This window comes from Platalea leucorodia (genome assembly GCF_965183815.1).
Source record: "Platalea leucorodia genome assembly, chromosome: 5".
Lineage (NCBI taxonomy): Eukaryota > Metazoa > Chordata > Aves > Pelecaniformes > Threskiornithidae > Platalea > Platalea leucorodia.
In genome coordinates this window covers 33,749,148-33,777,025 of record NC_138827.1, presented here as the reverse complement: position 1 = coordinate 33,777,025, position 27,878 = coordinate 33,749,148, and the positions used below count along the sequence as shown (strand labels likewise).

The 27,878-nt window shown below is 39.2% G+C and overlaps 1 protein-coding gene across 1 annotated transcript in view; it reads right to left on the bottom strand.

Annotated features, from left to right (window-relative positions):
• Positions 1 to 27,067, bottom strand: part of ST6GALNAC3 (ST6 N-acetylgalactosaminide alpha-2,6-sialyltransferase 3) — a gene marked incomplete at both ends in the record, with an annotated part of 71,538 nt that extends 44,471 nt beyond the window's left edge. The window contains one exon of the mRNA XM_082311542.1: positions 26,709 to 27,067. Coding sequence (XP_082167668.1) covers positions 26,709 to 27,067 — 359 coding nt within the window. The remainder of the gene's footprint in view (positions 1 to 26,708) is intronic.
• Between the last annotated feature and the right edge of the window lie 811 nt (positions 27,068 to 27,878).

Here is a 27,878-nt window from a genome sequence, read left to right as displayed (position 1 = left end):
CTGTAAACAGACACATAAAAATTACAGTAGGTTGTCTTAGCTGTATTTCAAGTGTCATAATGATAAAATGAGCACTGTAAGTCACTGAGGTGTAGTCCATCTAAGGCTCTGCTTTCAAAGTACGTGAGGTTGGTTTTCAGTTTCATCTGGTCTCCAGTGTCACCAGAAAGGACCAATTCATCCTGGAAGGTAGGTATGAAAACAAAATTACACAAAGCTTCCCTAGTAATGCCAAAGTGACACTGCCAATTCAGTATCTCAGCAGTACAGTCCCAGAGAGAGCACCTGAAGATTTCCAGAAAATAATAGGATTTTTTAAAAGCCTCTGTCCTGGTTTCAGCTTCCTAGTAGGTGGTATGGTGCTGTGTTTTGGATTTAGGAAGAGAATAATGTTGATACACTGACGTTTCAGTTGTTGCTAAGTAGTGTTTACACCAGTCAAGGACTTTTCAGCTTCCCATGCTCTGCCCAGTGCACAAGAAGCTGGCAGGGGGCACAGCCAGGACAGCTGACCCAGACTGGCCACAGGGCTATGCCATACCGTATGGCGTCATGCTCAGTGTATAAACTGGGGGGAGTTGGCCGGGGGGCAGCAATCGCTACTTGGGGATGGGCTGGGCATTGGTCAGTGGGTGGTGAGTGATTGTATCACTTGTTTTTCCTGGGTTTTGTTTCTCTCTCCATCTCTTGTTGTTTTCCTTTTCATTACAATTTATTATTATTATTAGATTTTATTTCAATTACTGAACTGTTCTTATCTCAACCCATGAGTTTTCCTACTTTTGCACTTCAGATTCTCTCCCTCATCCCACCAGGAGGGGAGGGTGAGCGAGCAGCTGTGTGGTGCTTGGTTGCCAGCTGGGGCCAAACCATGACAATCTCTTATACAGACCTCTACGTTTTGCTTGGCAAAGCCTGTGAAAAATAATATGGTGTGTTTCGTGTTTGTTTATGGTTACTTTTTCCATCAGGATGCGATGCAGTAATGTATTTTTGACTGCATACATGTATGCATTTGTCCTTCCTAAGGTTTAACACTTTAGCTTCTCTTTCGTCAGGTCCCTGGATCATAATCCGAAAGTAGTGGTCTAGTATCACTTAAATTGTCATCCGAGTACAAAGCTATTAAACACAGCTGAGCTGATAAAAGAAAAGAAGCTACTACTGGTGAAATGTATTGATGGCTGAGCTCTGTAACAAATTTATCAGTCTCTTCTATAATGTATTAGCACTAGTAACTGGTGTGGCAGAGTGGAGAGGGCACCGTGTTGTTGGAGCTATTAAAAGCCCATTTTTTCTGAGGAAGTTTGCACTGTTCAGATTGAGGTGTTCCATTTTGCTGTACTGTCTTTGTAACACCTTCCTCAGCCCCACAGGACATGATACTGGCTGCAAGCCAATAAAGCAAATCGTACAAGAGGCTACAGTTAAGATGAAAGGGATGTGAGCTTGGGGGAGGAAAGGCAAATTTATTAGCATAGTCATGCCTGGAGAGCATGGGGAGTTGAACCTTTGGCACAGTTCAAGGATCTCTCAACAGGCCTGTGCCTGCCTCACTCATTGCCTCTGCCGAGTCCAGGGGAAAAGCCAGCAGTAACCTTAACTCAAATGACTCTACAGCGAAAAAGGGAAAGTTAATCAAATATGGGCTGTTATGTTAAAAACATGACAAGACCATTTTCCAGGATGTCTTATCCTCTACAGCACAGTAAACCATCCACATAAATACAGGAAAACTTGATCCAAACATCTTTTGCTTCAAAGGCAAGATCCTCGGGCTGTGAGATGTCACAATTTTATTTTAAGTTCTACAATATCTATCGTTCTTTGAGCCCTGCTTTCTGGAATCAATTGACTAGATGGGAGGTGCCACTTTTGCTAAAACAGAAGACATTTTCTAACCGTCATTATTTCAGAGAACAGCTGGAAAACAAACTCTGGAAGCCCAAGAAGGAGAACACAAATCAATAGAATTCCATGTTTATGGTCCTGAAATCTCATCATCTTGGGAGGCTCAGCTCCAGCCTTGAACACCTGGGAATGATGGCGTTAAGATACTTACAAACAAGCTCCTGTTCCTGGCCCAGAATCTACCCAGGGACTCAGAGGAGAAGCTCCACAGTATGTGTCAATGCAGATGTGACGATGAGCACATGTGCCATTTCCAAAGAGACACCTTCTTGCAGCATCTGGTGTTTTTCCCAACAGTACCATTTCACTGCACCGAAGAGCTGAAGTTTAAAAAGCAAGAAAACTAACACACTTTGGGACTTGAAGGTAAGACAGCTGACCGAAGCTGTGACCTTGCATGCCAGTGAAAAAATGTAAGGCTTGTTTCTACATGTCTAGAAACCCTTTCTGAAAAGAAAACACAAGTGCATTTATTTCAGCGGGCATGCATTCAAAAGAGTGCACACATTTTGTGCTTTTATCTCAACATCTGATTATATACATGCAAAACGATATTTGATTCTGTCATCAAGTGGGTGATTTTGTTGTTTTATTGTTTCTTTTAAAACAGATGATAGCTGCAAACAGTGCAAAATCAGGCTAAAAGCTTTAAATGCACAAAAGCTTACCTCTGCATTTTCTATGGCGCATCACTATCTGACAGCTCTTCACTGATGGGGTCATTCAGATCCGCAGTTACACTGTCCATTCGGATCTTGCAGTGAAATCTACTGTCTGATTGTTCTAACAGTTCTAAGGGGATAAAGCAGTATGGCCAAATTCTGTATTTCTAGAATGCAGTTATAACAATAGGCCCATAACTCCTACAGCAACCACTTAGCAATATTCAAATGCTGTAAAATACCGTAGCTGTGAAATCTAACAGTCATAACTTTGAGACCTCTCAAAATTGCTCTGCTTTCCCAGGTTTAGTTAAGCTTATCTGGGAAATGTATGCCAATGGGAATCATACATGTTCATCTGCAGATGCTAGTTCAAAGGACAAGTCTTATGATTTCAGAATATATTCTTCCATTTTAATTGAACTCAGAATGTTGAAAGCACGCTGTAAAACTCAGTCCTTTACCGGTGTCATTATTTCCTTCAAAACTGAGTGGTTTGAGTGGCTGATTGTTATGGAAATGAATGAAAAATGTCAAGAGATTCTGAATTTTGAGTGTTCTGCTCCTGATATCAGATCAGACTGAATTGTAATATGTAATTAATGGTGTATCTGCCCAGTGTACTCAATTACACTGCTTTTATAAACTGAAATAAATATTTCTTGTATGTATACACCCAGATGGTTGACTTACATTAGCTGTATGACCTATAACTTTGAATATCTTTATATGCAGTTAAAATCTCAAGTTCTGCTCCATCACCATAGTTTCCTGCATTTAATATGATATTAATTCAGCAAGTCACTTAAAAAGCATTTGAGATGAGATAAACAGTAAGAATTTCACCTAATCTAAAGATCCAGTAACAAGGGAATGCTCTGGTTTTAAAATCTTGCTTCAGAACAGGAAGTCTTTCACATAATCACTCAAAATTTTAATTTCTCTGTACAGAATGAAATTCCAAATGGTTTTTGACAGTCGTAACTCTTATGCAAACCTATTTCATTTTAGTAGCTGAACATCAATTCATACCATAATGAAAAGCAAATCTTCAAAGTTGTTTCTCTCTCTCTCTTCCCTAGCATTTAATACAAATCGATGACACAACGTGACCGCTATCACAACATCTCTCCTTGCAGATTGTTTTCTTAGTTAGCTTCACACATTTAATCAACGATGCTAAGATACTAAAATCACTTTGCTGCCCTTTTTTCAATTTATCAAGACTCAATCTCCCTCCAACTTTCAGGCAGCATGTAAGTTAAATAATACTGATTGAATGTGGATTGATTTGAGGGTAATAGTTATATGTGAAATAGCATATATTGTATTTAAATTTAGTGATCTAATTTAAGCAGAGGAATTTTTGAGTACGTGTATCACAGATGGCGCAGTAGTTTATCTTTCAGTAGGTCTCCTGTTATAAACTGTAAACTTCACTCAACAAGCTCAGTAAAACATTTTATATATATAAACTGACTCCTAATTGTGTGCTGACATTTGTAATAGTGCAACAATCCCACGGATCTTTCTATTTTATTTGGCAAAGTGCTCTTTACAATATCATTCGCTCTCTTTCTCTCTTGAGATATATAAAGGTTTAACTGGAGCTCCAGGATACACTGCACACGGTCAGAGAATTCATCAGCAGCCAGCCAACCTCTTTATTACTCCTTCATTCCCCGGGTTTATGAAAAGGGCTGTTAATTCAGTAGGCAGCACTCTTACCTCTGCCCTGGTGCTGCTGGAGTGATGGCCCTGATTCCTCCCGCACTTGCATTGTTCTAAGTCTGCAATAACTCCAGTGAAACCATCAGTAAAACTGGTCTTTGTGAGAGGAAAATGAAGCCCTTTATCTTTCCGAGAGTAGGTGTTTTTTCTTACTGTAAATTCAGTGCTTTTTCTGTACGGAAGCTATTAAAAATGTCAGAATGCATCTTGCAAGGCCGGAGACATTTTACTTTTATGACCAAATTCCGGTTTGAATAATTACAAGAGCCAGTTAAAAATACGTTTTCAACAAAAAGGGGCAACATGTTCATGGAAATAATTTCCTTCCATGCTGCATTTTGCCCACTGTGTCAAATGTACTTTTGTTCCTTCCTTTCATTCTTAAATGTCTCAATGCTGTTTAGCAGCCATTGCATTTCATCCCAGAGGTGGCTGCATTTCACAGTGGATAAAAGAGACTCTTTTATAAATAGTAAAGTTAATTATTTCATCTTATTTCTTCATTTCCACCAAGATTAGCTGTTATAAATAAATACATTTACAGTCATCAAATACTACTGCCTAATTTCCCATTAGATTCATTCTCTACACTTCTTTTCCATAAAATCAGACTCAGCTTTTTTATACAAAGAGGACACATGATTTTTAATTCCACTAGGATTATGTCTTTGGGTCAAAGCATAATTGCCTACAATAAATAGAAGCATAAAAGAGCGACTTGGAAATGGAGAGACAATATGCTGGACCTGTTTAAAAGACATCTGGTGCCCCAATTCACTGATAGCAATGCTAAAGGGTATTTGTTTTCCCCTGCAATGTGAAAATTCAATTTCCTTTGAACTACGGGGAAATCATATTTTTATCGATTAAAGGGAACGAAAAAAAGCCGACAGATACCCAATTTTGTGGGTATCACACAGAGCATCTCTGGCCTTGCATATGGTGTACTACCGCTTTAAATAAAACACTGTTGGTCTTAATGTCTTTAGACAGCGGCCAGATCTAGGGAGCCAAGTGTGCATCTGTGGGAAGACCAATGGAGAAACAATTCTGAATCTTTATATTTAGAGTTAGCCTCAGGCTCTAGCTATTATTCAGTAGAGCAGCTTGGCAGGGAAGGTATGTAATGTTTTGTAAGGTAAGAAAGGGTCTCCATTCCCCACCCTGGCACCAGATGGAACTAATGAACTACAATCAAAGTAACGTTTGCTCCATTCACAGATGAACTGACAGACTAAAAACTACAGGGGATGTGTGCTCAGTATTGCTCTGGAAAGGAGACGCAAACAGAGCTTTTAAAATCCTAATAGTTGTGTGCTAGGTAACCTCAGCACCCCTCTCACCAGCTCTAAATTCTCCTGAGTTGCTGCAGCTACCTGCCAGTCCCTAAAACACCACCAAGCTCTTCTCAATGTCAGCATCCTCGCAATGGCTCCTGGACACACATCTTGCACTGACTGTATGTGCTTTGCACAACTGGCTTTCTGATCCCTCAAGGTTATTCACATGAGGGGAGTAAATGCCTTTTCAATCAGCTGTAGAGCAGCTGTGAACAGCTGGACCAATGACAGACAGCCTGCTAGAGCTGGATCCCCTCCATTCGACTACCCTACCACTGTGGCAACACCTGAAGCTCCCGAAAGCATGGGAAGGTGATGGAGATTCAAGCACCCCCAACTACTGTGGGGCAGCTGCCATCCGCGGGGCTGCTACAACCCAGCAATGGCTCTATATCGTGAGGGGGCGGGCGGTAGGGCGTCCTGGGCCCACGTGCAGAGGAGGCAGCGATGTCACGAGGATTTACTGCAAGCCTTTCCTGAGGCCCCAGCCTGGCCAGCGGGCGCACTCTTGTTAACAGCTGTAGCGCTGGTGAGCGGCAGGAAACGTTTGGAATAGTAACATTCAGAGCTGAAACCTGCTCACGACAGATGGGACAGTTAATTCACTCCTGGACAGCAGACGCCACAAAAGGTTAGTCACAGAGACATAGGTCTGAACAGGCACTGTAAATACAGTCGAACATCAGCTTAAGGTATTTTACTCCTTTGCCAAGAGAGTTTCTTTTCTATCATTCCCTCCAGTGAGTTCACTGCTCTGCCCTCGGTCCCACATCCCGCGGGGGAACAGGTAACAATATTAAGTGTTAGGTAGAGTCACACAACAGTCCACAGACAAGTCAGACCCAGCTACAGCTCTACAGATCCCACAGGGTAAGATTACAAGGTCAGGAGAGAATGTGCTACAGAGAAAGCAAGCTCTGTCCACACTCATGTTGCCAAATTATCCATCTACTGGTGTACTAAAGGCTTACAATCTGAGTTCCTAAACAAACACGCACCTCTCAGTGCAGATACTTCAGTCCACCTGTTACAAAGAAAAGGCATTCCTCCAAACAAACACAATTAGCTTTTTCCTCTTCTCTTAAAAAAGAAAATGCAAATTTAGTGAAAAATAGTCTGTGTCCAACCAATGCTCTAAGAACTGAGAAGACCAAATGTTATTGTGCCAATGGGAGGAATGAATTTCAGAAGAAAAGGCAGTCAGCTAAAACTGCCAACCATACTCACATACTTAAGTCCACAGTACCGTTGGCCTGAATGTCCCAGCTGAGTTCAGTCACTACAGAACGAGAACAAAGCAATTTCAGCCATTTCTAAACTCAATTTTTGCACTGGAAGGATTCCAGATAACTTTGGACAGTAATCTCACTGCAGTGAGATATGTCAAGGCTTTTCTATATCCAAGTGAACTATAATACATCTAGGATGTTTGTAGGACTTTTGTATAACAATTAAAAGCTTCCCGATATTGTTCACAATAACCACTTAGATGGAAAAATACTTTAACAGTTATTATTCCTACACTTGGAAAAGGCACTCCAGCTCTCTGCCCAAACTTCTACATTTTTCTTGGTACATCTCTCACTCACTTATCCAAGTAATTTTTTTCCTCTGTCCCAGGGTGGAATTCATTTTCAGACCCAGCTTTATGTTGCCAGAAATAAGTAATTTTTAAGAACCAGGATGGCAACCAGACCGAAAAGAGTATGATATAGCAGACGAACTTTCTGCTGTACTAAGAACATGAAAGATACCACCTCTCTTATGCCTTTACCAAAACCTTGAACTAAGTACAACAGCACACTAAGCAGCTGCGCATACATATTAGAAGATATGACACATAAACAGAAGACACTTAAACACAATTTACCTCACTTTCTTTTGCAAATGAAGAGTTAAGTGTCTAGGTCAGGCATCTAGACTCTCTTTAGTCATCAGAGAAGGGGCAGAAAATTTGCTTCACCTATCTTTAGACAGCTCTTTCAGAAAAATACTTTTCAGAGATGCTTACTGCAAACTGCCTGAAGGGAGGTGAGGGAACTACCTAAACCAAATGTCTATCCTCCACACTGCCAAAGTGACCCACTGAAAGTCTACCTGCATTAGGGATTTTACATCTCAACCTTATGTCATTTCAATGAAGTGCTCCATATTTTATATTTAATATGTTAAGAATACAAATGCAGTCAGTTAACTATGTTTAATGCAAGCCTTTGGTTTTTACTGGGTTGGGAGCTCTTGCCTGCAGTAGCTATCTCCTTTTACATTAGCATTCTGTGTCAAGAAGCTGCACCCTATGACATTAAGGGTCTAAAAGTTTTATGACTGTATTCTGTAGCACTAAAATCAAAGAAACCAAATCAATGCTAGAGATCACAGAATGCATCATTGGGAGTTTCTCACCATTAAAAAAACATGTCTCATGATCTATGTTGTAAATACACACTCAATCAATTTTTAAAACTTATATTGCTCTGAGTGTGTAGTGATGGTAATGGGAATGGCAAGGATGTCACTGAGATATTCCTGCCCAAATGTTTCCCCTGAGTGGAAGATGTTTTATTGAACTGATATGTGAAACTATCAAGACAGTCATTACAAATACAGATACACACAGTTTGTTAGTTACAGCCAGAATCTTTTGTAGAACTGACGACTACAGTTAGGGCCACTAATAATGCTAAAAACTGATTCGGTAAGGCCAGTACTTCCATAATCCATAATGGTGCAGATCACATGATGAGATACAACTTATCTTCATATAATCTTCCACACAGAGGCTTATAAATACATTTTCCTCTGATAGGTAAGGTAATGGTGCAGCAGAATTCTAACTTTTTCCTGAAAATTCATTCAAACAACAATGAACATCAGGCTATTGTATTAGCCTTGATATGACATGGGTGATTACAGGTGATTTTTTCAGGAATCAGACAAGAAAGCAAAAAAGAAAGCCCAACCCATAAGCCAGTCTGAATAAAAGCAAACCATACCATTTTGAATTCTTCTGTTCTGCTGCCATGCACAGGAATGTAAGAAATGAAAGCATCTATTAAGTACAAGGTGGGAAAGTCTGTTGATCAGACTACTGAGTATCCGAAGGGCACAAAACAAAGAAGTGAAAAGGCTCTAAACTTTCCGCGTGCATCTGCAGCCCACTTGGTACCGCTCAGTGCTAGGCTGATATGACTTCTTAAACTGTCACATTGTAATCTGGAGTTCAATTGTACTTTAAATAGAGAGGGATCCCCTAGGAATTAGAAGAATCAATTACTGCATATTAGACACAGCAGATATAACTTTTGTGTGAGCCTTTAATTTGAAACCAATAGGTTCGGTCCTCAGTAGAAAAGCATGCACTTTGTAACTTTGACTTTGAACAGTATTTTCTCAGGTGTTTTTCAACTGAGATTCTCTGTATGGCATTGCCTTCCTACCCACTCCTTTCAATTCATTGCTTTTGCACATCAGAGATTGAGTTACACTTTGGAGTCTTTCACTTTTAAAGAAACGACTGAACCGTATATATTGCTACTGCAGATTTCTTCAAAATGTTTTAAAATATTTCTGAACAATTAACCTCTACATTGGTTTATTATACCAGTCTTTTACCCCAGAGACTTAAGGTCAGATCTAGATTAGACAAACTGGTGGAACTATAAGGTTCCACCAGTCCGTGGCAGTGCTTCACGCACATGGTAAAAGACCAGCTTACATTAGTTGGAGCAGCAATGTTTGCTCAGGAGAGAAGCCAAAGCCTGGGACAGCAGCGTTACAGTGAACTGGGTTTGATGCAAACTCACAGAACTGGAAAGGTTTTACCAGGTTCTGGCGTATGACATTAGTCTGTCACTTTTATGGGCACTCAAATTATTCAAGCTATTTACACATAGGTTAAGATTTTCAGAGAGTAAGAAGGCTACAACTTGCCAAAGTAGATCAGGAATCTAATCCCAGTTTACAGGGACAGAAAGTCATTAATTAATAGTTGGCTGATTGCATGCAAGAGAAATTGTTGTCTGTAGTTGCAGCAAGCAGGGAATGTTCATATCACACTCTCAAAATACACTTTGTGATAGCCTGAAAAGGAATGAATGGGCAGAGAGACCAAGACATTAGAAACAATGTTTTCTGCTTAAAATATAGTATCTAGATATTTAAATGCATTGTTCTGCTGTGACATTGGAGTACATTACTTTTAGACATGGACAGGATATACTGCAAAACCTCAATCTTCAGTATATTCCCAGCATATCTGTATCCGTTTACTGCTACTACCAGCATTTTATAATACTAAGATACCTGCAACGCCAGCAATCATGCAGAACTTCATAATCACGTTTAGGAAAAACTGCACAAGAGATTTAGACAAATGTAACCAGAAAATCTCTGCTTCTTCAACTAATGAAAACATCCTACAGTGGTGTTCCCAATTCTGCTTTCTAGGCATTTCATGGGAATTCCAGATACTTCAGTAGGAAAAAAAAAAAAAAAAAAAAAAAATCATGATGCCTAAATTACTCAGGGAACTGTTTCATTTTCAGATGTAATACAGGCTATTTGGTCAAGGAGGTGCTTTGGAAACTGTTTTTCCCTATATTTGTGCCACATTCACTGATTATAAACAGTCATTACTGGCGATCAAGAAAGGTAAACAGGAATAAAACACTGGCAAAACTTAGCTGCCAGCTCTCAAATTTCCTAGAACTAATTGAAACATCTTCCTCACTTTGAAGAGAGAAACCAGCTCCTGATGCAGCATCCCATGTAGCAATCCCGTCTGTGAACAAAAGTGCAATACGACATCTGACCTCCTGACTTCGGTGGGGGATGTGCATGTTGAAAACCAGATTAAAGATCCGCTGTTCAGACCAGGCTTGGATTTACAGGGATTTGGTGTCAGTGAGGAGCGGGGAAGAAGGTGGTAATGACTGGCTGAGAAAGCTGTGACACTGTTCGATTCACAGTGCAGGTGAAGGGAAATCTGCAGCACACAGCAAGCACGGCTTTTCCACCTTTCCTGAAATGAAAGTTTGCATCAGGTTCTATGAATGCTATCTGAGTGCCACTGCAAAGGCATCTGAGCTCACAGTTTACCATGTTGTGTAAAAAGAATAGCAGCATATTGTGGACTATTTTCATCAGGTTTTCTTCAGCTAATTTCATTCCTCTCATGCTGTAAGATCACTCATAGCAGCTCAGACATGCCTAATGAAAAGAGAAGCAGTGTATCTGATTCCAGTCATGCTGTTCTAAGGGAATTAATCCGAGTCATCATTACCTTAAACACTTCCATTCAGAGAGGGTTTTATGATGAGCTCAAGAAAAGTAAATGCTGTTTCAAATAGGTACCTCTATATATTAAATCAAATAAATGAATTATAAAGTGCTGGCACTTTTTGGCTGTAATTCTGTTATTGCTTAGAGCCATTTCTAATGCAAATGAAGAATGATGTAGCAGAGCTATTTAGCAATTTTCTTTGATGGGCAGTGCTGACTGCTGGAAAGTGGCAGGAATGCAACTGCTCAGATGTGGAGTGCTCCAACACGTCTTGTAAGATTCCTTCCCAAATCTAATGACCACCCCTCTCCCTGCAAAGTGCGATCTTGAAACAAGGTTCAGCTGAGCAATATGAGCCTATCTTTGCACAGAGGCCAAGACACAAGAGCTGGGTCTAGTCATACAGAATTTTAGGAAATGTGCAATTTCTAGTGAATTCACTTAGGAAGTTCCACTCCTGCCTGTTCATAAAAACACACTTGATATGGGTTTGAGGGTTTGATCGTCACTTGGTCATCCAGGACTCCCTCCCAGGTAAGCATCAACTTACATAGGCAAGAATACACCCTCGTGCTTTCTGAATGTCAGGGTAGTGCATCAGGGGCCATTTGGGAACGCCAAGTGAAGGATATCTTCATAGCTCTGCCGTAGGCTTGCAGAATGATACCTGCGCACAGCTTGACAAATGACTCCCTGCATGAGTTTTACAATCAGGAAAATGGGGAAACTAAAGCTGATTTAACGTCCTGCAGTGCTTTAAGGTCTGTGGATGATATGTAATATGAAATGCTAAATATTATTAATGAAATCTAACTGGAGGAAGAACACTGGCTTCAGTCTTGGGAAGGAAGACAGGCTGTCCCTCTATTTAATAAAACATTGCATAAGGCCAGTAGGAGGTTGTCATCAAGTAAGAGCATACATATGAAATGTGGTAGATTATATGTCTACTGTAAATTCAAGCACAGAAAACTTCTTCAGAGACTGCAAACTATCTGGACACTGTGAAATGGTGTGTAAACATCAGCTTTACAATGGAATAGCATGGGCTCTCTTCAGGATATATATGGCAAAAGAATAAGCCACGGCAAACCTCCATTTCTTGGGCTTCTTTGATGTTTGTGTCTCATGAATGTGGGACGTAGCACTGACTGGAAACCCCAAGCTACCAAGATGCAACACTACTGGCTGCAGCCTGGATCCCAGCCCTCCAGACCCAATAACACAACATCAGAAGAGGCAAAGTGTTACAAAGAGGTAGTGAGGAAGAAATCCCAGACCCCCATGTCTGCACTAGCCACCCCCGAAACACAGAACAGCCATCCTGCTAACAATGTCACAAAGCAGACATAGTCCTTCACAGAGTGTGCGGCTGGGAGCACTCCTAGAGAGACCCAAACGTACCTTCCCCAGCCCTTGGTACCCACTGCTACACATTTAGAGGGAGCAAAGCTATTTATACTGCTGCATCCTAGGGAAAAGTGAGACATGGTATTCTGAAGTGAAGGAAAACATCAATAAAACCCCTTCCACTAGGATAGCAGAAGGTCTGGAAAACTAGGCAAACCTTACTGAAGAAAATGGCCAGGAGAAAAAAACTCAGAAAGTTGTTTTCCGGTCAAACCAACCAGGTTTGAAGGATGCTAACCAACATTTTTGCAAAAATATTTCACTACTTTTTTGCTCGGACTTTTCCACCTGAGGAATGACTTTGGAAATAGAGAAGCAGGACTTGCTGAGATCCATATGTTGTGGCGAGAAGAGATGTAACTCTGAGCTTTTTCCACAAGACTGGGCAGGGCAATCTGTCCTCAAAGGGCATATTTACAGGAAATCATCAAAGATAAATCTGTGGTTTCCACTTTCCTGATTGGGGCGGATGGTACTGTATGATTGCTATTCCAGGTCCTCAGGTTTCCTGCTGTTTTCAATACTTTGCACTTTAAATTGTCTTACAACTGACTTTGGTCTTTTTTTTTTTATTTATTAAAAAACACTTCCATCCATTTAACTAGTTAATGCTTTCACAGCCCTTTGAAGTTGTAAAGCACTGCAAATTTAGAAACTGTTCTTAATAATCATTTGGACAAATGGATCCAGAAAATTGCGTATTGATGGAAGGAGTTTATGTTCTTTGCAGTCAAATATTTCCTTGCTCGTTTCATGCAAAATTGCTTGGCCAAACAGATTTTCCCAAGGCACTCTCAATAATGAATGTAACTTTCTTTTGTTTCTGGCTCTTCTCCGAACCCATCAGGAAAGGGTAAAGCATAATGACATAGGTCTGTTGTCTCCTGTAACCCCCTGGAACTGTTTTCTCTAATGTGATTGTTTGAAAATCAGCAGTTTTCTGTGAGGAAATAAAACAAGCCATTTTCCTTCCACTGAAAAAATCCGAATGCCACAGAGCCTGCTCACTCATCCAACATTAATTTTTAAAAGAATCAATTTTGTAATCTTTCAATTATGGTTTATTATAATGATGATAATCACTGAGAAATCAGGGTTTTTTTTCCTCTGATAGTGGTGGTGGCTGTCATCAAACCACTCTCAGCAATGCTGAAAACACCTGGACTAATAAACCAGGCATTATTTATTTATACTTTAGTTTTACTTTTTTAGAAACATATTAAACATCAATTCCCTTAGCAGTTGGTGATGTTACAAAAACTAAAAGCAAATAAATTATATCTGTAGCACATAAAGACCTAAAAGTCACTGCCAGTCTTGCTATCTTGTACTGTCGTAATTGAAAAGTATTTGCAAAAAGCCAAAACAAACCACATGGATCTCACTCATTGCTGACACTCTGGAGCATGTGAAGTGAGTCGCTGTGAACAGCTCTTGTGCTGGAAGCTCACAGCAAGGCTGTCCCAGCTCCAGTCGGGCAGCCACACTCCAGATCCCTTTGCTTTTCACACTGAAATCATTGTGCTGGGCGTTTGGGACACTGGAGCATGGATATGAAGCATGTGTGATAGGTTGCATATGTACATATATATAAATTGCTGTGTTACAGCTCCAAGCCTGGAGCTTGCATATACAGAGCTACATACTCATGTAACAGGGAACATGCATTGTTCATACAGCAGATCGTGCCAGAGCTTAGCATTTAACCACATGAGCACAATGGGTTTATATTATGTTCTCATTTTACAATAAAAAGTGCACAGAAAAATCGCTTGGTTTCTGATCAAAATCTGAGTTCCCTGCTGTTTTAATTGCTGTAACCAGCAATCATCAATAAATAATCATGCACAGCTTTTACATCCCACTGTGATATTTTGTTTTTGTTTTAAGTACTGGATGTATTGAGTTGGGATCTGCAATTCCAGATCAGACTTTCAGGTGTTCTGCTCCAGGATTCAAGTGAAAGAGCAGGCACAAGGGCAAGGGCAAGGGCACAGAGGGGAGAGATGTTCTTCACCAGATAGCTTGCAGGTTTGTGAGATGTTTTAAAAGAAGTTGTGCCGAAAACAGGAGGTGTGTTTGAGGCAATACGTTTCACAATAAAAGGACAAAAGGCTGAAAGAAGAAAGCTATGTAGATGACATAGTTAAAAACAATGCGGCAGGAAATCAAAGAGGAAAAAACGTGGAAAACTTCAGTAAAGTAATGATAGAGAAGGAAAAAAATATTTGAAGGAAAGCAAGAAACATGCCAAATGGAAACAAGCATCCCATTAAAAAGAAACATGAACAAGGAAGAGTTTATGACCAAAGTACAATGACACCAATACAGCCTGTGATTTGAGTTAGCTAATCCAAGTAGAAGAGTCTGAGATGGGCGCAAGGAGAAGGCACAAAAGTTGAAATGCTTCAGGAATTGCTTGGGGCCAGGCCTCAGGCCTCACAGACAGCATATGCCTTAGTAGGTACTCGGCTCTCCTGGCATCCAAACAGAGACTCAGTAACCAGGCTCTGAACACCACCATACAACCATGTACACTGTGGCTCACAAATTCAACCCACCATTTAGCTCACTGGAACAGAAAATTAAACCCTACCTTTGCAAAGATACGAGAACTGTCGCCTCCAAGGAGACAACCCAGTAGGTGGATGCACCAAACTACTCAGTTGGCCTCTGGCCTCACTCTGTTCTGTAGCACTCCCACCCTGGCAGCCTGAAGATGCCTTAGCCTTCCCATCGGCTATGGGCAAGAGCAGCAGGGAATGTGGTAGAAAGGTGGAAGTCCACAATCCCCTCCCCTTGATGGGAAAGGCTTCTGCACCTCCTTGGCAGGGAGGCCAGGCAGCCATGGACTTTTGGCAGCGGTGAGGCGGCCAGCTGTATCTGTGGCTCTCCTCACCCCCTTCTATCACCATCTTTACCTCCCAGTCAGGTCTAGAGCGTTCCCTGGGTATACAGAGGATAGGACATTGGGCAATGGAGGACTGGCAGAAGGCCAAGTCATTCATTCATTCATTGAATGAAGAAATCAAGCCATTTGTTTCTGAAATGTAGGCAATTAACATAAACTAATTAAATATCACACTGTTAGACTAAAGACATTTTCTATTGATGTCATTTGGTATAATACCTAGAAAAATCAATGCAATTATATTTTTAATGCCTAGTTCATAACTGCTTAATTGATATCTCTTAATTCTGTTTTGGAGTGAAATGGATTAGATTATATAATTCCCACATGCATAAGATTGGCATTTAAAGGTAACACTCAACCATGTCATTACATTTTGAAAATATGTTAAGTATTGAAAACTGGGGGACAATCTTACTGCATTTTTAAAAGTCAGTGTAGTCTGATCTGGATATACAATACCAAAATGTCTTACTTCTAATTAATGTTCTTGCCATTAAGATAATTTGGGAGCTCTATGTATGCATTCCCAAACAAGCACTTTTAACTTTGAGCTCAATATCCCAACATACAAAATGAGAGGCTTCTTTATCCATGTCAAAGCACTGTTTTTCTATTTGTTCTTGCATGTTCCACCTCTGGATACAATAGAAAAGGAACTTGTTCACATGGCTGACAGTACTACTCAGTAGTAGACAATACTAAAGCACAATTGCCACAGATGATAATGCATACATTCCCAAGTAACAAGCGATAGGACAAGAGGAAACGGCCTCAAGCTGCGCCAGGGGAGCTTTAAGTTGGATATTAGGAAATATTTCTTCACTGAAAGAGTAATCAGGCACTAGAACAGGCTGCCCAGGGACGTGGTTGAGTCCCCATCCCTGGAGGTATTTAAAAGATGGGTAGCTGTAGTGCTTACGGACATGGTTTAGTGGTGGACTTGGCAGTGCTAGGTTAACGGTTGGACTCGATGATCTTAAAGGTCTTTTCCAACCTCAACAATTCTATGATTCTATAAGATTTCTCATTCACCTACAGAGAGACGGTATTCTACTGATTGACTTAGTGTCAAGCTACCTTCATTTTTTTAACACATCAAACCTAAAGGACCTAAAATTATTTTAAAATTTTTGTTCAATGGAGCCGTGTTGCAAGATTTGACTACCTCTGATAACTTAATTTCAAAAATGTTCTTTGTGAAGACTGTATGTACCATTTGATAAAAAAGAACTTGTAGCCATTGGTTTTAAAATAGTCATATTTTGAAGTACATACAGAGTGGACACAAACTTTACTGAACCATGCAAATCTGCAATTCTGTGCAAAATGTTCTCTTTCCAGGAAGTGCAATAGTATTGTAAAATGTAATTAGATATAATCGTCCCTGTTTTCATTAGCTATTAACATTATGTAAAGATAAACTAAAGCATAACAAGTCTTTTCATTATCACATAATTGTTATTTTAATGGTTACATTACAGGCAATATAATACTATACATACTTCCACCTCTCATATTAGTGGGCAATTATTTTGAAACTTTCTATTATAATCTACCCACAGAGACCAATGTATTAATGCCACCATTTTAGTATAATGATGACCATGGTTTTGAAATCAATATGATAGCCTCAGGGAAAAATGTAAAGTAATAATGAAGAAAATATTTATAATATATGCCAGTCTCAGTCCTGGTACACAGGCAGAAGAAGTTTAAGGAAAACATGGAGCTGCTTTTGCTACTGCTATCCTGAAACTGGTCAAATACATATGAAAGCCATGGTTATTATTTCAAAAACAGAGAAAAACTTCTAAGTGATCCAGAATTAAAAGCCTGGAAGTGAAACTGGAATAAGCCTTCCCTGAATCTATCATCCCTGAGTACCATCCTAAACCATATCCAGAAATATTGCCTGACGTACTCTGTTTCCTACTGTTAAACAATGAACTGGCCTTAGTTACTCATTCATTCATTGCCTTTCTCCTAACCAAGCAAAGCAGTGTAGCTTGGCAGGAAGCCACCAGTGCTTAGACAGGTCTAAGCAGTACGTAAAGCGTGAGGATATCCTGAGGATATACATTATAAAGTTAAATGAAGTTTCATATCCGCAAGGCACTCCATGATCGAGACCCAAAATACCTCTAGGAGTGAGAAGGCTCTGGGATGCCACTGCAGATGAGAGTCCCTGGCAGGATCTGTACAGTGGAGCTGAAATCCAACTCTGTTGAACACTGTGCTTTCTTGGAAGAGAAGGTAAAGGCAATTTAAGACCATGAAATAAGCCTGGAGGAGTTAAGGACCACTGCTTTCTTCTACTCCAAATACGAAACATATTTCAGCAGTGTCATCAGAACAGCACAGAGAGAGAGAGAAAAAAAAAAAACAAAAAAAAAAAACAAAAAAAACCCCCACACTAAGCTCCAGCAAAGACACAATTCTCCCTTGATAAAAGGTACACATGACAAATGCTAGTCACATTTCTTAATGGATGGGAAGAAGGTGTGGAGACAATGCTAAGGTGGGTGGACACAAGATAGGAAATCAAATAATACTTGAACAAATTGAAACTAGAATTCTTCTTTTAGAGGAATACTGCTTTGCAAATACTGTTCAGATTATTTTCTTTCCCTAACATCTTGATTGACTGTAAAATATCATGAGACTACTGCTAATTTTACACTGAAGGAAGCGCCAGAACATTACCGTGTTTGGCTGAAAACAGAGTATAGAGCAGCAGAAATTGGTTCCATTTTGCAGTTCCAGACCATTCCAACCCAAAATTAGCACTGTAAGAGATGGAAATGCCTTCATGGTAGGCATAGAACATTCAGAAAGCCCTACCGGCATGAATATCTGCACAGCAATAGCTCCTGCTTTCTCCCACTGTCCTTTTCTCAGGGAAGTCAAGTTGTAAAAAGGCGATAAATATTCCTGCCTCACAAAGGCATTTTGAGGCTTAAGTGATATCTGCAATATTTTTGGAAATGCTCTCATGGAAAATGTTTGGGATGCTCTTTGGAGACAGGAGCACTAACATCTCTAATGAATGTACTTCAAGGAAAACTCTGAAACAACATATGGAGAGCAAACTGAACACAGAGCACATGTTTCTGACATTTATCTTTGTTTTTATTGTTGAGATAAAAGCATGCTGTTTGTTTTTTAGGATTTCATCTGCTATCGCTTTCTTTTCTTTCTCTGTGTCTTATTCTACACTAGTGACATCATCTGCAGCAATTTTTAAAGTTTTGCAGCAAATCCTGTACTTTGGAAGTTTTAATGAGTCATGTAGAGAATGTTACTAGACGGAGAGTTCATGCCTCCTCTCTGTAACCAGTATGACTATAGCAGAGAGGATATGCTTGCTGGGATGAGCGACTTTAAAAAACAAAAACAAAGAAAAAGAAGTATCCAAAGACCAAGATGGGATAATAACAGCAAACTTGCAAAGAACAAATATGGGCATTTAGAAACCTTTTCTTCTATTGCAGTTGCATGTTTACTGAATACTAATGTACTGGACAGGGTTGCTCAGGTTCTGAGATGAGTGGTGTCTCTTGGTATGTGGTCCCAACTGTACTGAATGCTACTACAAACAAGAACTTCTTACAAAATCATGAAAATAGAATGGCTGAATCTTTGAACATCTGCATCAAAAAGTATTCCCCTTCACACCCAAACTAAGCTACACGTTGATCGATATCTAAGATGTCAGACAAACTATTTGAGGACACTCCTCAAGATTCATAATAAACCCTCACAGTTGTAGTTGTTTTTCTGAAGTGTTATAGCTTCCAAAACCTGCTGAAGATGTGAATGCCTGAGAAAAATTGTACATGCTGCTCTTGTGCATGTTACTCTTTAAATGCATAGCTGCTTCACTGTTAAAAGCTCGGAGAATTTGAGTATCACAGGAACTGTATAGAATGTAGTCAGTGATTGTTTTCTAAACGCAGGTTGTAGCATATCCCAATAGCACATCAAGTTCTTCAAGAAGCGTGGCTGTGAATCCTGAGTTACCTTCAAAGACGTGCGCTATAAATCCATGTGTGCACATATATATCTGTACAGTTTCACTGTTCTGAAATTGCAGCCTTAATTCTTTATATGGGATACACGATAACAGACGTATAAATAAAACAGTGTAGAACATATATTTTGTTTTTATATGGGTAAAAATACACATTGAAGGTGTGCATAAGCAAGCGCCTAGTTAACACTGAGTTCTAAATTAATTTAATGAGACACAAAATTTCACCATTTTCCCCCAGTTTTCTTCCCAGCTATGTGTATGAGATTTCACACAGGCTTGATTTCTTACCAATTAAATCTTCAGTGCAGTATTTGTTTACTAATCTTTCTACATTTTAAGGTAAAATATTCCAACATCAGTTCAGGTTAATCTGTTTCTACTTTGAAACAGTTTTTCTTTTGCTCTGTTGCCTACTTGTTCAAAGCTTTGCGAAGAAAATCTTTTCTAGGTGTCATTCAGTGAGATATTTGAAATGAGTTCTCATACACCTTTTCTTATAAAAGTCTTTTCTAGTAAGTTTTACTAGCTAGTGGGTGGACAGATGTACAGAAACTCTTCTCTATCTGAAGCAACAAATCACTGTAGTGTTTTATTCCCTACCTCCTAAAGTTGCTATCCGCACTTGAGCAGCAGCTCTGTAACACAAAATCTCCCAGTGCATCTCATGCAGTTTGATTGTAGTATGTTGTCTTTTGCTAAACACTGTGAATATGGCTCAGTGCAATTTAGGGAGCTTCCATTAGAAAAACCACAGTTATCAGTAACCAACAGGTATCATACTAAAGTAATAGCAACATTGCGTTTATTTTCTAATCTATTTAATATATCTTAGAAAAGTATTGCTGTGTGACAACTAGTGATAAGTATAGACTTCAGTGGTAATCACTCTGTGTTTTTAAAGACAACTATTTCAGCTGGCACCAAGGTTGAGTTAAAAAAAATAGATTAATTTCTTGATTTTTTAAAAAAATTAGTTCTATTCCTTTAAAATTTTAAGCTCCTTTAGGAAAATCAAGGTCTATTTTAAACACTGTGATTTGAAAAATCAAAAACATTGAGCTATGGAAGATGATCCAGTGAAGCTTCTATGACCACGAAAGGCTTCTTTCAACATCTATGCTTTTGCTAATTTTTCCCTCCAAGTCTTCTGCCTTTGCTTCACCAACAGCAGAAGAACTGGAACCACTGCGATCCACAGTGCTACCAGGATTGCTAGCATATGAATCACTGACTTACACAATCCTTTCAAAAGGTGTATGTTCATGGGATGAGAGAAAAATCAAAGCAGAATCTCATCCACCTGTGCAATCACAGTGTTGCTCATGCGAGATATCAGCAATATTCTCTTGACCATAAATGCTGCAGCACAGTTAAAGGACAGGCTGGAAAAGGTATGCATGTAATTAGGACAATACCATACACTGTATAAAGATTTAATATATGGCTTGTCAGGAGCAGAAAACCAATTCAGTGGCACTTAAAGAAGATGTGATAAATTAAAAGCAATAGAAGTTGGATTAATTCAAAGAACATGTGAAAATGCACAAAGATAAAATAGATCCTGATTATGTATTTCTTGACTTAAATCGTTAGGTAAAAAGAAATAACTCCATGGCTGAAGTCAGCAACCACCGCAGAATCAATAGGTCTCTGAGCCTACACCAATCTATATGCAGCCACAGTTTTATCACAAAATATTTGCTAATATTGATATTTTTTAATAAAGTTTCACTTTACTGTGTAATCAGTGTAATGCAGTAGGAGCTGTGTTTCTTAACAAAAGTGCTGGTTCTTTGTACAGCATTTACTGGCATGTTAATAAAAAACGGATGACTTCTATTGAGTTCCATCTGCCTAATAGAGAAAAATGTTCATCTTAATTAGGAAAATCTTCATAAAGAAATATAAATGCAGTTACTAATGACCTGCAGGGAATACATCTAGGACACTCAGGAACAACTGGTGTTTTACCAGGAAATGGAAGAGTGAATATAAACCCCTAAACAGTTGTTAGCCGTCTGGTGATTGATCACAAATAGCAATAGATGTTGAGGTTTTAAGTGTTTTATAATGAAAAATCTATTTATTTCATTAAGGTTTCATGCTTTGGACCCTTGTTTTTTCAGGTAATAAAGCAGTCTTAGCTGACAATGCAACTAAACTCTCTATGAATTAAGATGGACAAATCCATTAGCATTTTTTGAAGGAATTACTTTATAAAAAGAAAGAATGGAGTGCCAAGCAATGGTGCAAGAAAGATCCACCATCAAGCACCTGAAAAATGGTCACTACATCAAACACATATTTTGGGGTTTCCTGTGATGCTCACAGGCAGTTCAGAACTTTTTGCTGACTTTATCGGTGTAGCAGCAGACGCTACATCATCATGATAAAGACTATATCAAAATGTAAACTACAGTTCATTTTTGCCCTTAAAAATATTTCAACAGGCATTATACATTTCCTCTGTCAGTCTGAATTAGTTCTTTCATCATTTATTTCAAGAGTTCTCCAATTTAAAGATGCTGATGTTCCCTAACTGCTCATTTTTCCTTTCAAAATGAAATGAACTTTTACTCGCCTTCCAGAATTTTTTTGTTTTAGAAAAAGCATGTTAATAGAAAGCACAGATGGGAAGTACTTCCCAAGTCCCAAAATCTAATTCTCTGAGCCAGATTCAGTGTCAATGTTCACAACTTCCCAATGAAAAACTGCTTTCTGCAAATATTACGTAACACTAGCTAAGATTTTATATTTTCTTTGAATGGCCTTGATAGGGAAACTAATACGCGTATGTAAGCAAGTGCAAAAGTGGAAATAGCATTACTATACTATTTAATTCAAGCCATCAACCAGAAATATGGTGTAAAACTCTGATGTTCTCACCACTGACAGCTCTACTACCTCAATTCACAGAGAATATCACCAAACAACAGAAGTTGCAGCTACGTGAGCCTCAGAAAATGTAATTTCATTTATTCATTTCAATGACGTTTTTACTAGACTACAGCTTCATGTAGATTAGTGAGACACATCAAAAAACACATATGAGCTGAGGTGAAGCTGTGATGGCTGCAGTTGTCTAACAGTGTCAATCCGAATTTTAGAGGAATATAATCTGTTAGTTCTAAATGACAGAGATATAATATAGATCTCATATATCACCAAAGTAATAAATAATTAGTGAGCAGAACTGAATAAAATAGCAGGTTGAGCACACCCCCAAATTTTGAATCTTGGTGCAGAAGTCAGTGATCAGAATGATCCATCTTTCTGCCTTGAATGATAAAACAGCTTTCTCATAACCTAACACACAGCACCATCTGGCATGAACGGAGGAAACTAAGAACTTCTGGAAGAGAAGCACAAAAGCGATCTCATTTCTTTGGAATTGTCCAAGATATTAACAAAAATCCTGCAGAAATAGCCATGAGACTGCAAATGTGGCTCAGTGAACCTGCCTCCTGTAGACATGCTTGTATAGCTAATAATCTCCATATAATATTGTTGAATTGAAATGAAATGTTTGGGTATGGGATGGGTGCTGTCAGAGTTAAGACAGAGTGTGTGGAAAGTCAATTGTCTACCAAACTGGATGGGTTTCATTCAGAACATTATCTCATGTGTTTCAAGGGGAAGTTTAGGAGCTCAGAATACATCTCCTCACCAAAGCTCAGCAGGCTCTTTTCAGTAGTTATTTATAAGAAGCGTGACTCTAAACACCAAGTTAAGCTGTGCTTTGGGCGGTATCAGCAAGTGCATTACTGGCTGTTTGCTGGGGCTCAACATCCTCCACATGCAGTGGGACAGGAGCGGTCTGAGCACACTGCCAGCCCTGAGAGGGGATGTGGAGCTGCGCCATCAGAGGCACTGCTCGGTCATACTGTGCTGAGCGGTGAGTCTGAGATGTTCGTAGTATAAACACAAATGGAGTCTGCAGTCTTGATGACATTAGACTGTTTCACTGATATTAGCACAGATTTATTTTATCATTGCTTTTTGAAAGTGACTTTTAACACAGACTGTTTTCTAAATGATCCTTAAAAGACACTCCTTTCTTCCTCATCACCTTCACCTAAGGCAATAATATCCAGTAGCATTGATCTATTTGCTGCTAGTTTTCATTAATTTTACCCTCCCCTAAGGGTGGTACAGCTTTGGTGCCAGCTAATTAAAACCTATTTAGGGCTGTTCAGTGTACTTTATCAGACCAGAATTAGCTCTGCTGCTTTAATGAAGACTACAGTTTTCTCTTTTATTACCAATTAAGTGTTGTTATATCATATTGCACTATTTCTAATGCATGGCAAAGATATAGATGGCTTTAGAACCACTTACCTGGATTGAGGTACATACAAAGATGCCACATTTAGTAATTACCTAATGTTTCTTTAAATCCTTTCACTTGACTCAATACATATAATATACAAAAATATCAGTGAAGTACTGGAAGAAGCTGCCAGCTTTAAGCTCCCTCTAGGGAAGTACCAAGTAAAATGCATTAATGAAAAATTGTGAATATCTGGTAATGAATATTATTTATGTACAACAATTATTCAAAGTGGATGAGTATTCACCGCCTTGAACTCAAATGATTCACTAATGAAGACTCTCAGAAAGAACATCTGTCCCCCAGATTTGTAATACCATGTGCAAGGTTAACTCTCCAGCTTGGATAGACCATATCAGAGGGTATTTTGTACTGTTGTAGAATTAAAAATTGCTTCATTGTGAAATAAACAAACTTCTTTGTTGGACATTATTTAGACACATTTCTTGTTTCTTCCATGAACCAATAACAAACATTTGTCAATACCAAAGCTGTGGGTTTTGAACCTGCATTCGCTGAAGTCAGGGATGAAGCTCTCACATCAGCGGTGCAGGACCAGAGCTTTTGTGCAGTAGAGAAGTGACTGCAGCACATACCTGTTAGCTGCTTCTCATAACATCCTTTAAAACTTGAGCACCACCAGGGTGAAACTACAGAAAAGTCCCGCTTATTACCTAAAACGATGGTACATCAAAGAGTAGAAATAGAAAGCTCATTAAAGGCTTGACAGACTAGAAATCTGTTGCAAACTTACTATGCATTAGTAGCATACACTGTACATAAGGACAATATTTTAGGATTAAACTAAAATAGATGTGGTTACAATCCACTCAGTACATTTTAAAATATGAGTTGAACTTGGTTTCCTTCCAGAATTTTTGCTGGGAACATGTTGAAACAGACCTCTGTTCAATCTAATATTGCAAGCAAGAGTTGATGTTTCTCCGAGGAACTGAAGGAATATTTGGCTGAGGAACCTGAGTCTGTCTCAGCATCATAATAGTCTGGCACAACGCGTGAAACTATTTTCATCACCCACAAATCTCTTGTGCTCTCCCTCTACTGCTTCCACAAATGCCACATACCTCTAACAGCCTCATGACCCTCCCTAGAAACAGCAGACGGGTCCTGTGAATTGAAGATGTTACAGAAAATGAAACAGTTTCCAAACCGAGGTCCCCTGATTAGTAGGGAACTGCAGGATGTTTTCTTGTGATACAGAAGGTGTTGGCTGGTGACATGTCAATTGTTTCCCTTGTTTCTGGCTGACAAGCGGACTAAATGATGTTAAAAACACCACTTACTTAGTATTTGATATGGAAAAGTAGGACTAAAAATGAAAGTTGCAGTAGATACAAGGATGCTGTCCAATTGCCACTGTGAGAAGCAGTGGTGTTTTTTTCACAGTGTTAAAGGGAGGCACATGCAAACACAATGTGATGTGGGTTGTGAGGCAGGCTCTTTACAGTTTGCTCCTGTTTGCAATGTCAAACTTTTAGTTGTGATAACGGATTAAGGAGAAAGAAATCTGGCCGCTTTGACATTAGGCTGCTTAAGAACTTTGTTCATAAGCACTGGGAGAACAGAAGTTCAATCTGCATTTGACATTTGTATTGTGTTAACTGCATAATAGTAAAACCTTGAGATGTGTTAATTTGTTGAAGAAGAATGGATTAGGCTGGAGATGAGGATACTTTGACATTGGATTATGAGATTTTTTTGATAGGATATAGTAAGGTCTGGTCTCACAGTAAGGATTTTGATACTGTAAAGTATCTGTGACCTGACTGACTGTTAACATGGAAGAGTCATAAATATAAACAAATTTATGTTTAGCAATGCAATAATGTACCCATGATCATATTTAGCTCAATTAATATGTAAACTGGATGACTTGGATTATTAGAGGGCATTTTTGAAGAAGGGATCTTGTGTGTTTTCTCTATTAGCCTCTGTTCATCAGCTTGTTCAGTTAAACTAAAGAAGCCATGATAACCTTGACACCTTTATGACATATAGGAGCTCCCTCCAACTCCGGAATCACAGCAGCAACATGTGCGCATGGTGAACAAGCTGTGGGGCAAGTTTTTCTCTATGTTTCAATAGTTTCAAAAAAAGGACAAATCAACTCTAACCAAGTTTGGCAGTTTAATAACAAAGTGAATCAAGGAAGTTTGAGAGAACAAGCTCTTCTACCTCAAAAGCTAAGTCAAAAGTTCAGACTAAGTTAAACTGTTTGTGAATATCTGTGTTTTTAATTTGGTCAGAATAGCTACAGTCCTTCACAACTGCAAATTCAAGTTGTGCAAATTCAAAAATTAATAATAAGGCGCAGCAGTGATCTGGAAACTCCTTCCTAGTTAGCTCTACTGAGTATGTGTGACAGGTGCTCTTCCATGCCAAAACACAGATGATCAGAATTTTTGCAGCTCAGTTACAAATTCCTGTAATTTGTGGTCTTAATTCCACAAATCCAATTTCTGCTCTGAACATGCCAGCCAAAACAGTGGCCCGCACACTTTCATCTCCTTACAGTGCCCACTTGAGCAGCATAAACACACATTCTCAGGCATGGAAAATAGAATTTCAGCATAATTCTGGTAAAAACCTAAATCTATTATAGTATCACTGATAATCCATTTTCATCAAGAAATAGAAATAATGCATAACCCTGAGGTTTGCGTTTGAAGAACAGCTACAGTGAATCTCAACAGAGAAGAAAATACAATATCCAGAGTTATCCTGAGGTTGCGCATTTGGAACTGTTGTTTGTGTAGGATTATCCTCTTCAAATAAAATGTCAATTTAATCAATAGTAAATTGAGCTGAAAACAACACACAGCTTTGAAAACGTTTCAGGAAGACATCCAATATTTTTGGGACTCAAGCCAACAGAAATGGAAAGAACAGAAGGTAGCGTAGGTGGGGTAAATGGGGCCTAGCTGCTGCCTCATCAAGTGCTTATAACAGTCAAAACCATATAACAACCCATTAAAAACATATCTGGGGACTCATTTAGTAGCTGGCATCCGGCATGGACTTCTCTCATGTATCTTTTGTCAAACATTATAATTGTTCTTCACATTTAGGACTTACCGGTCTTTTCCTGTCTCCTTCTTAAATACTGCATCGCAGTAACTCATGCGCTTTTCTGTTGTCACATAGATTTTGGCAGTTGGGTAGCTGTCAACAGTTTTCTTCAGCATGTTGTACACAATGCCATTTCCATCCTTCCTCATGTTTCGAAAAGGTCCCCAGATCACATAAACCGTGTTGTTGGTTTCTTTGAAAAAGTACTCAGGATTCTTGAGTAGGAGAGGCACGCTTGTGTGAGAGACCACTCTTATGGTTGTCCTCTTCCCAACATCCTCCTCATAGCCCTTTGTGGGAGCATTGTTCATTCTCCATATGCAGGAGGACTTGTCTATCTCGGCTCCTACCTTCTGGCCAGCCATCTGTCCCGAGTTTGAAACAATGGCACAGAGGTCACAGTCAAGTTGTAGAGGCTGGAAGAAAGAAAACAAAAATATTGGCAATTCTTTCTCTGTAAGACATGAAGACTGAAAATTCAGATAAAAGAAAGACGGGCACAGTCCAACAAATTGATAACAATGCTTCTCTTTAAAAAAACCCTAACAATCCCCATGTGGTAGAGCTGGTAGAAAACCCTACCACTACAAAGCTCTGAATGCAATCCCTTTCAGTGAAATAGGTGGCAGTTCCAATATTTTCCTTTGTCCTCCACCTTGCAAAGTCAATTAGAAAAATAATAATTCCTTTTTTTCCTCTAAATGTTACTCTTTCCACTAGAAAACAATGAAAGAAAGAAGCAACAGAAAACAATATTTAGATAAATGCCTTTTTCTCTTTTAACAAGGTGTTGTCAGCAACAGGAAAAAAGTACAGAAAAAGTAATGCTGGAAATTTAACTATACACTGACTGTGTTTACGTGCCTGAATGAATAATTCCCAAATTTGTGACAGAAGTCAAACATGAGATGTAACTCTAAAAAGAAATCTAGTAGCATGAAACCCCTGCAGCTGTAAAGCAGATGTAGACAGAGGAATACATTGTTCTCTCCAGAGTACGGTTATGACCCACAAAAAATGAGAGGCAGATGGACTGGTGACATGTGAACTCGGAACTTAATCCTGGGCAAACTGAATTCAAAGACAGTATTTCCTGAGCATGTTCTAGGGTATTTTTTCTCCAGTATGAATTGAAAATAGGAACAGTTATCTGTCTAGCAGGGATGTAGGGACCTA